Source organism: Vombatus ursinus, unplaced genomic scaffold (assembly GCF_900497805.2).
Source record: "Vombatus ursinus unplaced genomic scaffold, bare-nosed wombat genome assembly UNPS02010461.1, whole genome shotgun sequence".
Lineage (NCBI taxonomy): Eukaryota > Metazoa > Chordata > Mammalia > Diprotodontia > Vombatidae > Vombatus > Vombatus ursinus.
Window position 1 is genome coordinate 11557365 of NW_020950239.1, and position 13912 is coordinate 11571276.

The following is a 13912-nucleotide window of genomic DNA, read 5'->3' on the forward strand; positions in this document are numbered from 1 at the left end:
TAAGCGCGTACTTTCGCCCCCAAACCTCTCTAAAGCTGTGTGGGGCACAGACCAGGCTCCTGCGTGCTATTACTTCACTCTCTGCCAGGAAATCAGTAGGCTTAACAGTAAAGAACCTGCCACCTTCCTCTTTCTTTCCTCGGTGGGACTAGTTTTGATCCAATCTTAGGCGAAAGCCAAGGCTAAACTACGGAATGAATAAGGGGATCAGATTGCTGGTTCCCTTTCCCTCCCTCCCATCCTGCCTCCCTCTTCTTCTCCCCCACGTGACTCTGGAATCTTGGCCAAAGCTCTCTGAGTCCTGAGTCCATTTTCACACTGAGGGGGAAAAAAAAAATCAGAGGCAGGAAGAAGGGGAAAGAGGAGGGGGAGGAGAGAGAGAGAGGGAGGGGAGAAGGGAGGAGGGAAAAGAAGGAGGAAAGGGGGAGAGAGAGAGAGAAAGGAGGGGGAGGAGGGAGAGGTGGATTGTCTTCCAAACTGGGAAATGCAGATAGCCATCTACGCGTCCGGTCGGGCAGCGCGTTCCCAAGCGCGCTAGACTTCCTAGATGGCGCTCACTCTCTGGGCATCTCTTTGCCTTTGTAAATCTTCCCCCATGTGCATTTAAACATTACGGCTCCCGTCCTGCCCCCAGATCCGCTCTGCGGCGGAGGCGGCAGGAGCTCGGCTCAGGTTTCGGTGCCGCACCGTGCTGGAGGCGGGGGGCACACAGGTCGCGGCGCGCCCGCCCCGCTCCGGCGCGGCCAGCGGGGGCACGGCTCGGGCGCCGGCTTGGAGAGGCTGTGCGCGTGAGTGTGTGGGAGCGCACGCACGCGCGCGTGGGAGGGGGCCCCCCGGAGGCAGCCAGCCGCACCTCCCCCAGGTTCTCCGGGAGCCGGGGAGCCCGTGGCGGCAGTCGGCTTGCGCCCGAGCCGCCCGCAGCTGCGGGACAAAGTTTGCAGCCGGCCCCGGCGGCGCTGCCCGCAGCTCGCCAGTTCGCTCGCTCTCCAGCCTGCGGGGCTGCCGCGGGCAGTGCCCCCGCACAGCCTCCCCCTCTCCCTCCCTCGCTCGCTCTACGTAGCGCCCACGTAGGGTGTCAAGCGAAGTTTAAAAAGCCAGCCCGCAGGGGAGCGGGGCGGCGCGGGCGGCCCCGGGACCTCCGTCGCCAGCGGGAGCGGCTCTCCCGGGCTGAGGCTCGGCTCCCGGCTCGCGGAGCTGCGGCGGGGGCGCGGGATCCATGGCAGCCTCTCGCCGCCCAGCCCGGCTCCCTGCGTCCCCGTGAGGCTGCGGACGGGATATCCCCGGCTCCTCGGAGCGGCTCGGCTGCCTGCACCCCGAAGGGCTCCGCGCCCCCCGATCTGCCTCTCCCTGCCTGCCCGGCGTCGGCGCGGGCTCCGGCCGCCCCAGCCATGGAGTACCTGCGAGTGTGGCTCGGCGTGTCGTTCGCCTTGGCGGAATTCACTCCCCTGCCGCCCGTGCGCCCCGGAGGTGAGTCCGGGGGGCTCCCCAGCCACGGCCACCCCGAAGGACTGGGAAGAGGTCGGGCTCGGCTACAGGAATGGGGTGCTTTTGGGGAGGGGTGGAGGTGGGCCTGGAGGGAGCTCCCTCGCACTGAAATACCCATTCCGGCTGCTTCTGCATTCTCATCACGCTCCCGAAAGAAGCCCCGCGTGCGTTTCGGACCGGTGGGGAGGTCGCTCGGTGATCTGGCATTTTCCCCCCTCCCCTGGCGGGGAGCTTAAGGACGGGGCTCCTCAAATGGTCACCGCGGTGATAGAAAGGGATCCCTCAACCTGCACCGCTCCGAATGGAAGCTCCCAGAGGGCAGGGGCCATTTCACTTTTGTCTGTGTGCGTCTCGCACCCTGCTCTGTAGCTGGTACTTAGAAGGCGCATAATTCGTGCCTGTTAAATGCTCATAGAGTTGACTGAGGAGCGCTTCCGCAGATCCCACCTATTAAGTGCATAGGTACCAGGTTTCCCCTTCTCCTAGAGTTCAGGCGCCGGTCCAGAACAATTAGAAAAATCTGAAAAACTGCCCGGGGGCAGACAGTGCCCGACCCTCTGTTCCTGCCGCCCGGGTGGGTTCGAGTCGCCCTGGATCCCTCTTCCCCCTTAGCCTCGGGGTGTCTAGCAGAGGCGGCTGATTTCCAGCCTCGAGGAGGCTGCCGGGGTGGTGGCGATGGCGGGGAGGGACCGCCTGGCCCCGCGCGGGTGGTGGTCCCGGAGATATCAAAAGCATTCCCCTGTCGGCCCGAGAAATACTGACCGAGCCCGGGGAGGGAGGGCGGGTAAGGAGGGCTGGTCGGTGGGGTGGTCGACCTGGCAGAAACTTAGCAAAACCGGCTTCTCCAAGCTCGGGGAGTGCGTGCGCTTGGGGAGAGGGGGATGGGAGAGGCGGATGGGAGAGGCTGGCTGAATTCCTCCGCTCCCGGGCTCCCCATTCATTATTCATTCTGCTGCGGGCGGAGGGGGCTGAATCGGGCAGGTGGAGCCGGGGCAACCCTGGAGGCGGGCTCTTCGGGACTGGGTCCGATGCAGAAGCCCAGGGCCCCTGGCTAAAGCGCCCTTCCTGGGCTCTTGAGCCAAGCCCCCTGAGCCGGGCTGGGGAAAAGTAGTGAGGCCATAGGGTTGGAGGCTGGAAGCTGCAGCCTCGGGAGAGGCAGCTGGAGGGACGAGGAAGTGGAGAAGGACGAGGGGAGCCTGGGCGGAATTCCCGTCCCCTTAGTTAAACAGAATGGCAAACACTTAAATGGCCACGGAGGAGTAAGCGGTTGTGTTATGCTTGCTTACTTGGCGAAGTCGTTCTGCAAGCTTTCATTCAGGTCATTCATTACCCAGCCCCGATCAATAACCAGCACTCCCGTAAGAGGAGGCAGTTCCTGGTGGATGTGACCCCTCCATGGACCCCTAGTCCAACACCAACCCCACCCCCATTTTACAGATGAGGAAACTGATGCTCAAGAGGACCAGTAGATTAAGCCCTTCGCGACCATATGAAATGTCAGTCGTTAAACGGTTTTTTGTTTTGGTTTTTTGCTGGTACTGGGTATATATAAGACTGTATCTGCTCTCCTGAAGAGTTTACATTCTAACAATGATTAAGAAAAGATCCAGTGCTTTGAAGGAAGAGAAATTATTCTGAGACCTGTTATTTTAGACATACCCACTCAGTCTAGAAAGTAATTTCTTTATGAAGGGGTGCGCTGAGGGATCAGCGTTTCACCCATCTGGAGTCTTTTTCCAAGGGAGCTGCTTAATTCCCTCCCCACCCCCAACTCCTAGCATTGGGGACTTGTCTGTGGAATGCAAATCTTGATTGTGTTTTGGAGAAGCCTCCATTTTTACTACCCTCGGGCCCTTGGGTTGCTTTTCCCTGAAGAAATGGCTTTTCCGTGATTGGAGGGGATGAAATTGATTCACTTAAACATCCTGCGGTTGGGTTGGGGCATTTGTTGTGGCAAAGAAGGATATCTGAAGATGAAAATGTAATTACAAAAGATATTGGGAAGAAAATGTAATTTTGGTTTTTACTCTTAGTGACAACTTAGAATCAAACGTAGGAAGATCAAGTGTCTTTGAACCTCCAATCATTGGACTATACCCCCATCTCTGCCTCCTGGTTTCCTTCAAGTCCCAGATAAAATCCTACCTTCTGCAGGAAGCCTTTCCCAATCCCCTTTAATTCCAGTGCCTTCTAGGGGGGTAGCTCGGTGGTGCAGTGAATAAAGCACCAGCTCAGGAGTCAGGAGGATCTGAGTTCAAATTCGACCTCAGACACTTACTAGCTATGTGACCCTGGGCAAGTCACTTAATCCCGATTGCCTCCAAAGAAAAAATATTCTAGTGCCTTCTTTTGTGGATTGTTTCCAACGTATGCTGTATGTATCATGTTCATACCTGCTGTTTGTATGTTATCTTCCCTCATTAGATTGTGAGTTCTTTGTGGGAAGGGCTTGTTTTTTGCCTGTCTGTGCATCCCCAAAACTTAGCACAGAGCCTGGGAAATAATAGGTTTTTAATGAATGTTTATTGAGTGGCTGATTGACTACTGGTCAGAATACCAGACTCTGACACTTCCACAGACACTTCCATCTGTTTCTTCATCTGTAAACTGAGGCCAATCATATTTGTGCTAACTACCTTTCCAGGCTATTATGAGTGCTTTTAAAACCTTTGAAAGCTTCTAGAGGGGTGAGCCGTTGTTCTTAATTAACTGTAAAATGATAGGGTTGGACTAATTGATCTCCATGGTGGTTTCCACGTGTAATTCTTGTGCTCCTGACTGTGTCAGCTAGTTTTTCCTTTTTCTTTTTTGGCTACAGTAATATAATAATAGTGCCTACCTCCCAGAATGGTTGTGAGGTCAAATGAGGCACGATTGCCTGGCACATAGTAAGTGTTACATAAATGGTAGCTGTTGTTATTATTAGCAAAGATGTGGGATTACTGTGCAAGTATTGTTTCCCCCATTGTACAGATGGGGAAACTGAGGCGCAGAGAGAAATGACTTTCTCAGAATTACATGGCAGTAAGCGGTAGAAATCCGTTTAAAGCCAGATCTTCAAAGTCTCTAAGTTTAATGCTTTTTTTTTCAAAAGGCAAGATAATCATTTTTATTGTTATTACAAAGGTGATTTTTTACTTGTCGTATGAGTAGCCATAAAAACAGACTAAGTGTAAACCTCACACGGGCATCCTGTTAGGCATAGTAGGTGGTTATAAATCATATGGAAAAAGAATTTTAACTGTGGATTCCCCAAATTCTCACTTAAAGAGAGAATATTCCTTGACTTTGCCTTTAATATCCTGTAACCACGTCATTTATCCTCCCCACTTAAAAATAAATTCAAAGCCATAGAAAATCTTGAAAGATTTCTATGGTTTTTTTTTTATAGGAGCTAACAGAAGAAACTCAATTCTGCAAGAAACAAAGAGGAAGTAAACATTCATTACCAGTGAATATCTGATAATACGCTATGTGCATAAGTTTAATGCTCCTTGCACCATATAGGACCCTATAAAACCCCAGCCCAACAACATTAAGTACCTACAGTGTGGATATTTTGTGTAAACACAATCTTTTCAGGTTTAATAGGGCCTTTGGGATCTTCTAGAATTTTATTTCTCTTCCACAAGATTCTCTGGAAACCTGTTCTACCTGGAGAGAAAATGAATGCTGGGAATGAACTCTTCTGAGAAACAGAATGATAGAATTGCAAAGAGGTCAGGAGCTTGGAAATCAGTATCACCCCTGTCTGAAACGAGAATCTAGAGCATGGGTGGGGAACCTGCGGCCTCCAGGCTGCAGGTTCCACATCCCTAACTTCTAGAGCATGACATTGGCAACGTCAGCCTTCACTCAAAGATCTCCAGTGATGGAGAACTTACTACCTACCAAGGTAGCCCATTTTGTGACCCTGAGAAAGTCACTTCTTTGAGCTTGTTTCCACTGTAAAATGGGGCAAAAGTGACACCTATGTTACAGGGTTGTTGGGAGATGCAAATAAACTAGTATTGATTATTAGAATATTTTTCTTCTATTGAACTGAATTCTGTTTCTCTATAACATTCACTCATTGGTCCTGTGGGGTTTTTTGCTTTCTAGCCCCAAGGGAGAAAAAATCTAATCCCTTGTAACTCTGAGCAGAGCCAATTAAATTCTTATCACTGCCCCTTACCTTCAGAATATTTCCCACATTTCCTAGTGGTTGAACACAGTGGTGTCTGGAGTTTCAAGTGCAAATCTTAGGATACTTAAGGGTAACTGGGTGCAGTCTGTCAAATGCCCAGTGATCCTTTAACAGATGCTGTCAATTTCCATATCCTTCCATCATTTTCTTTAAAAACACCGACCAACCAAATTCCTGTCTTAAATCTCCCTGCCTCCTTGCCCTCCCGAGCCTCACAAGAGCAAGGTTAAGAATAAGGATACAAAAATATCAAGATTAAAAATAGAATTAAAAGCTTCCTCAAGTTTTACATATAGTCCTGTGGGCTACTTTAAAATGGACAATGCCATATTTATATTTTATAGTGATACTGTACTGTATTTTATTGCATTAAGCTTAATTTCAGCATAAAAATTACACTCATCCTTCTACAGCATTGTAATTTATAGGTAATTGCAACTTTCTCATTCTGAATTTTATTTTCATTTTAAAGAAAAAGTGGATTTCTAAAGGCAAATACTTAGTGACTTTTTATGTTCCTCTAGATTGCTAAACTAATTTAGTACTAGGATTTGTACAATTAATGATATCTCACAAGTAGGATTCCACTGTAAACCTGATTTGCCTCAATAACGGTAAAACTCCTTCAATCCCAGACACTTTATGGAGAAACGTGTTCTTCTTTTTCTTTGCTCTAAAACAAAAGGAAGGAGACATGGTTGTCTGTAAATTCCTGTGGCCCTTAGGCTAAATAATAGTTCTCAAATCTTTGAGAGGTCCCTGAGATCTTTTTAAGGGGTCCATGAGGTCAAAACCATTTTCGTTATAATAATAAGACATTTAAATTTCCATATGGTAAATATTGATAGATATAATCCACACAAACAAAAGCTTTTTGTCGGGGGAGGTCCTCAATAATTTTTAAGAGTGTGAGGAAGTCCCGAGACCAAAAAGTTTCAGAATTTCTGAGTTAAAAGCACGGGCAGTTGGCATCAAGGGGGTAACATTAGGTGAAGAGTCAGCGCTGACCGAGATTCTAGCGTGGAATTGACCATTCCTCATGTGACTTTTGATATGCTATTGAGAAGCAACATGATCCAGTGGAAAGAGTGTTGGATTTGAGGTCAAAATCTCAATTTGAATCTTACCTCTGTGCTGGGTTTGTCTCAGGTCAGTGCACTGGTAGTTTAGTTTTGATATTAAAAACAAAATGAGACACTTCTAGGTCATTCAGGAGTTAACAAAAGGAGATTTACTTTGCCATAGTGGGAGAGTATTCGATAAGGATAGGTAAGAAGGGCAGCTCTGAGTTGATCAAGCTGAAAGAATCTACCTCGTTTGAGTTGCCCATCATGGTCCACCAGCCAAGTATCAAAACATGCATGGGGTTCCCTCATGGCTATTTTGTACTCAAGTGACCAAGAAGCATTGTCAATGGCTGAGTCTTTAGTCCCCAGAGCCAATCAAGTATTGAGGATGACTTCAGTACCTTTTAAGAAAAAAATAAATTAGCCTACCCTTCATGGGGATGAGAGGTTAGATGAATATTGCTATCACCGTAATTCCTACCCATGTCACCATCTGCAGGTCACCTCTTTGATCTTTGAGTTTTCTTCTAGCTCTGAATCTATGATCCAATGAACTCCTGTTTCCCCACCTATTGAAATAGGTTTAATATCAATTTCATGGCTTTTTTTTTTTTTTTAGTTTAAATGAAGTCTCAAATACAAGATTGCTTTGAAAAGTATAGATAGATAGACTACCTATTCAGGTTAATTTCTTGTTAATTGATGGGTAAAGTAGACATACCAGGAGTGGAGTGGGAGGTTACTGTATTGTACTGTTGGTTCATAGGCTGCTATTAGGATGGGGCCTTCCATGCATTCATAAATATGGATGTTACATTGAAGGAAAACTTTGAATGGGGAAGAAGCTTGTCAAAAGTACGTGCAGCGATTCTCCAAGGTGCAATGTCCGCTGCTGGTGAGGACGCTGCTTAGTGTAAAATATATACCAAATGGCTCCTGGAAGACTGTTTGCTAAGGGGAATAGCACTGGAATTTTCTGCCATTCCTGTCTTTACAAAGCCCTCTGTTTGCAGTTCCCCTCTTCCTTTTCTTTTAAGGAAGTCCCATTTCTCATTTTGCTCTGTAAAATTAAAAAAAATTTATTTGGTTTTATTTTTAATTTATGGAATGAAATGGGCATTTCCATAACATAGTCTAATAAAAAAGATGATTGCTCATGAAACTGCAAATCTCTTATGTACAACTTGCTCTTCCTTTTAAATATATAATAAAGTTATCATGTACATTTCATTTTTTCCTCTTTTTTGACTCTCTCCCATCATACAAAACTGAAGTTCTCTTTAAAATCCAAACAAAGCTAGAAGAGCTAACCTGGAGAAGAGACAATATTCCTCACGTTGGTGGAGTATAAGCAAGTATAAAAGGGGATAAGGGAATGAAGAGCACTTTAGGACCGGAAAGAAACCTCCAGCTTCCTTGTTTTGTTCATGAAGAAACTGAGGTCCGGTGAAGTTAAGAGATGTGCCCAAGAACACACAAGAAGTAGCAAACCCAGGTCAAAATTTGGCTCCAGATAAAGTGATGTTTTTGACCCCAGTATGCTGCAGTCTTAATGCAGCCTCTCCCTGTGATTAGCTCGTTCCTTCCAGAACCTCCATTTTAAGTAAGACATCTAAGCTAGCTGTGTCTTCATTCCTCTCTGTCTGCATTTCTGACTCTCTGGACTTTTCCCTCAGTATCCCCTCTTGAGTATCTTCCCTACTACCCCTCTCCATCCGGCTTCAGCTTCACCCCCCTTTTTTGGGGGGGCAATTTGGATTAAGTGACTTGCGCAAGGTCACACGTAGTAAGTGTCTTAGGACACATTTGAACTCAGGTCCTCCTGACTTCAGGGCCAGTGCTCTATGCACTGTGCTACCTAGCTACCCCTAAGCTTCCTTCTATGAATATTCTTCCATTAGAATGTAAGCTCTTTGAGGCAGGGCCTTTCTTTCTGCTTGTCTTTGTATCTTCAGTGCTTAGCACTTAATAAATGCTTGGTGCCTTGACTTGACATAATACATCAGTGAGTGAAAAACAGAGATGCAAGAGCTGAAGCTCTTGCCCTGGGTTCTGAATATGGTATTTTACTCTCAGTGAAATGTAACACCCTAAATGCCCTGGGTTCTGAATATGGCATTTTACTCTCAGTGATATATAACACCCAAGCCCCCAGCCAGTTTATACTGGCAAAATACAGATTGAGCTTATGAAATACAAATACTTCAAATCTTTCCCCTTCCTATGTGGTCTTTCCCTCCACTTCTGATCTAACCATAGGCACTGAAGTCATCAAGGTTGCCACAGGCTTGAATGACTATTGGAATGTTAATACATTGCCATAGATAAACAGAGAAACACTTAATGTGGCACAACATAGGCCAGAAATAGCGAGTCTAAAAGTAACCACAGTTTGTTGCTGTGGGAGGAGGTTGAGGAGCACCATGGCTAGCATCCTCTTGATCCATTTTTCTATTAGGGAAAAAGTGAAATGGGAGAATAAATGGAGCAAATGAAAGAGGTGATAGGAAGATCTCTCCTCTCTGGAGAGCACAAAGGGGAGTCTCTAGGTTGGTATCACCAGTCCCTTCTATCATCTCTGATGGTTCTTGGAGCACGTCCATGGTTTTTTGATGGCTCTCCACTGTCGTTGGAGAGCTGTGGTGATTGGTGATGCTGTACAGAACCCACAATGCCGGAGTTCAGCACGTAAGGTCCAGCTGGGATGCTCTTCTGGCTCCACCCACCATCATTCTGTCCACATCTACCAGTGTCAGGTCTTTTATCCTCCCCATATCATCTTGGCTTCTATCTACAGTTCCTTCCCAAGGTCAGGGTCAAAGGCACTCTCATTAGTTAGTTTTCACTTTAAGTCTAAAAACTCCTTCTGAGCTTATGGAATGCTGGGAAGATGGTCTCCTTTCTCCTCCCACAAGCCTTTTGGCTGAGCTCCACTAGATTCTTTATGTTAACAAGTTAGAAACTGTGGGGGAAAGGTTCCACCTTCTGCCCTGAATCTTGATTGGAATCATGATAAATGTTTTATGTGATTTAGGTAATATACTGAAACACCTATCCAGGGAGAAGAAATTAGGTTTTAGACATCATTCAGCATTTATCAGGCATGCACTATGGTCCATCACTGTAGTGGGAACTCAGAATAGAAAGGCAAAAATGAAATAATTTGTGTCCTCAAATAGCTCACGTTCTATTGCAAGGTGGGGAAGGGGGAATGAAGTGGATGTATGTAGATGAATAAATATTGTATGTTTATCTCCTCATTTATCTCCCCAGGGAAGATGAGGCAAGTGGTGATAGTCACTCATTCACTCAAAAAGTATTTGATTCAGTTCCTGTTATGTGTCAGGCACTGTGCCAAGTGCTAGGGATGCAAAGAGGGTGCTAACAAATGGAGGGGAGGAGTAGGATAAATAAGGATTGGCTTCCTGTAGGAGGTGGTTTTTGAGCTGAGCATTGAAAGAGGCTAGATATTCTAAGAGATGGAGATGAGGAGAAAGTCCATTCCATACCATACATGGGGATTCGTCTTTGTAAAGGCACTGAGATAGGAGTTGCTGTCTCCCGTAGAGGGAAAAGCAAGTTGGCCATTTTCTTTGGAATGCATAGTGTGGAATGTAGAGAGTGATGGTAATGAGCCTGGAGAGGTACGTTGGAGTCATATTGTGGAGGGCTTTAAATGCCAAACATAGGAGTTTATATTTTATCTTAAGGACAATAGGGAGCCATTGGAAATTCTGGAGTGAGAGAGTGATATGGTCTGATCTGTGCTTTAGACATATTCATCTAGTGGCTTTTCAGGGATTGGATTGGAGAGGGGAGAGCATTTAGGAGGCTAGGGCAAATGTGCCAGGAAAATGTATGAACTTGAATGATTGTTTCTTTTGAAAATATTTACATTCTTCTGCGTGTTCAAGAGATAACTTTCTCTTCTCACTTTATTTATCCAAAGGTAAAACCTGTTCTGTTATGAGTTGAATGTACATAATGGATCCCTTTTTGTGTTAGAGAGGCAGTTTGACCTAGTGGAGAATGCACTGGGTTTCTGCAGTCAGTAGCTTTAGGTTTGCATCTCAGCTCTGTGTCTTACTGTCTGGGGTGGAGGAGGGCTCCTCGATCTCTCTGAGCCTTGGTTTCTTCGTCTGCCTAATCCCCCTCCTGATTGGCTTGGGGGCTCTGACCTACTCAGTTTCTGAACTGAGCCCATTTGCCCTTCCTTAGGCAGTCTGGTCTCTCGGGGTCACCATATTGATGCCAGACTAAGTGCAGACACCCCATTGGCAGAGCCCACGTGCCCCTCAGGATGCCTGTGCTCAAGAGATCTGCCAGCCGCAGTCTCTCCAATAGTTGGGATTGTTGGCATAATCCCATGCCCAGCTGGGATGTTTTTGTTTAATTGTTTTCCTTTGTCACAAGGGAGGGTTCAGTCTGAGGGGTGGGTGAGCAGGAAATGATTATGATGTGAAGACAAAAGATATCAGTAAATGTATTTAAAATATTTATTAAGTGTGAAGCTTTTTAGTAGGCACTGTGGGGCGATGCTGAGAATTAAATCATGGTGATGAAGCTAGCATTTCAGTGGAGCTCTGAGGTTTGATAAGTGGTTTGCAAATATTGTCTCATTTTATCCTTACAATCATCCTGGGTGGTAGGTGCAATATATTATTCTCCCCATTTTATGGATAAGGCAACTGAGGCAGAGAGAGATGAAGTGGCTTACCCAAGGTCACACAGCTCATATCTGAGACAGGATTTGAATTTAGATCTTTCTGACTCCAGGTCCATTGTGCCACTTATATTCTTATATGATACAGACCCCGCTCTCAAAACACTTACTTTATAGTTGCAGAGATAAGGCATGCATGTGGAATATTGAAATGATAGGAGATACCCCAGGAAGTGGTGAGTAATCATCAATGAATGATTGAATTTAGAGGAAAATTCCGGTGGGCTGTTATTGGGGAATCATACTTGAGCTGGAGGAGAGGGTGGCCATTCTAGGCTGTGGGAATGGCCTTAGTGAAGGTGGGGGGGAAGCACATTATACATTTAGGGGGACGGAGAGTCTATTAAATCACTGGTTTTCAGAGGAGCATTCTTCTGTGCTTGTAATGAGACATGACGCTGGCAAGGTAGGCTGGGAGCTGGAATCTTGGCAGCCTTTCTGAATTAATACAGAGGAAATTTTATAGTGTATTTATAGCATGCCATTATAAATGAACTTGTGGAAAAATGTGAAAAATGAGTTTTAATGGCAGTGTTGCAGGGGTCAAGATGTGTGGAAGTACAAGGTAGCAAGAAGGCACGGCTCCAGAGGAAAGTTTCCTGTCAAACCCATTAATTCTCTGGATGCTGTGCTGATGCTGTCTCTCTTGCTATATAATGCACCCTTTTAATTCTTTGTTTTCTTTTTACCCCACAGGTGCTTGTGACTTCCAGGGCTCGTCGTTTTTGGTAGGTCATTTTAAATATACTTGGTCTGTTTATTTTGTGAGTAAAATAATTTCTGAAGGGTAGCAGGTGAATCAGTTGAGCTTATCTGTACTTAATATACATGTTTTTCATCTGCTGTTTGAATATTCGCCACTCTTCCGACACATTCATACTCATTTCCCTAGGGAATGTAATTCAGTGGAAATGAAATTCACTGACTTTTTTTTCCTTTGCATTCTAAAGTGGCCGTGTTGTATTCTTCCAATTGCGTAGAAGAAATAAGATCCTTATATTGATGTCACCGTTGGCCCACCCTCAAGTTGCATTGATATTTTCCCCATCCGTTCTCATTCTAGTACCTTTCCAATCCCTCTTAATTCTAGTACTTGTCCTATACATGACTTGGTTGGACATATTTGTTGCTTGTTTCCCCCATTAGATTGTAAGCTCCTTGAGGGCAGGGACTGTCTTGCCTTTCTTTGTATCCTCAGCACTTTGCGCAGTGCCTGGCACATAGGAGATGCTTAATAAATGATTATTGACTTACTGACCCTTTTTGAAATGGAACATTGAATTCATCAGGATTTGGAGGACTTTAGGGACTATGTCATAAAGTTTTGTGGTGGTGGTGTTCAGTAATGTCCAACTCTTTGTGACCCCATTTGGGGTTTTCTTGGCAAAGATACTGGACTGATTGCCATTTTACAGATGAGGAAGCTGAGGTAAACAGGATGAAGTGACTTGCCCAGGGCCACACAGCTAGTAAGTGTCTGAGGCTGGATTTGAACTCATGAAGATGAGCCTTCCTGACTCCAGGCTTTGCATTCTATCCACTGTGCCACCTAGCTGCCCTGAAGTCTTGTGTACAAACATTAATATTTTACTTTGGAAACTTTGTCACATGGGGCATTATTTATAGACTAGTAACATGATTATTTGGACCAAATAATAAAAAACAAAAGCTAATATTCACATAGTACTTTATATATATGTATGTGTATATATACATACATACGCACGCACACACACACACACACACACATAAACCTCATTCGATCCTCAAAACAATCTTGTGAGGTAGGTGCTATTTTTATTCCCACTTTATAGATGAGGAAACTGAGGCTAACTTGTCCAGGGTCACACAGTAGCTGCCTAAGGCACCATTTGGACTCAAATCTTCTTCCAAGAAGTCTGGTATACTTCTTCCCATTCGTGATGTACTAGAATGAGTAACTATGAACAAATCTCATCTCTAATAAATTGTGTTTCCGGTCACTGTCACTTTTGTTTTCTTAAACTCTAAAGTTGAGCTGAGATGTTAGGGAAAGTATTGCTCATTTCAGTTGTTATTGTTTTTGTTTTTTTTTTTTTTTAAATTGCGTTTTAGATTGGTGTTGGGACTTCGGGTAGGATATCTAACATCTAAGGGCTGAGAAAGAACTAGCAATTGATAGCAATATGTTTGGAGTTAAACTTTACACAATGTAATTATTTCTCTGGGGATAGAGATTATAAATGAGTGAATGAAAAGCATTTATTAAGGATTTAGTGTGCTAAGCACTGTGCTAATTGATGGGGATGCAAGTAGAAAAATCCATTTTCCTTTGTTTCCATTCAGGTATTTCACAAAGAAGGAAACTGAGGCTCAGTTTCCTTGCTTTAAGTCGTATAGTTTGAAGTTATGATGAGAATCAAGATCTTCTGACCTGTCTTTTATGTTTTACCTCGGGAATATGTTTTTGTG

The 13912-nt window shown here is 45.2% G+C and overlaps 1 protein-coding gene across 1 annotated transcript in view; it reads left to right on the forward strand.

The window, feature by feature from the left end:
• Positions 1–484: 484 nt before the first annotated feature.
• FRAS1 (Fraser extracellular matrix complex subunit 1) overlaps positions 485–13912 on the forward strand; it is a 475354-nt gene continuing 461926 nt past the window's right edge. Inside the window, exons 1-3 of the mRNA XM_027854503.1 lie at positions 485–531; positions 635–1467; positions 12158–12189. Of these exons, the coding sequence (XP_027710304.1) occupies positions 485–531; positions 635–1467; positions 12158–12189 (912 nt within the window). The remainder of the gene's footprint in view (positions 532–634; positions 1468–12157; positions 12190–13912) is intronic.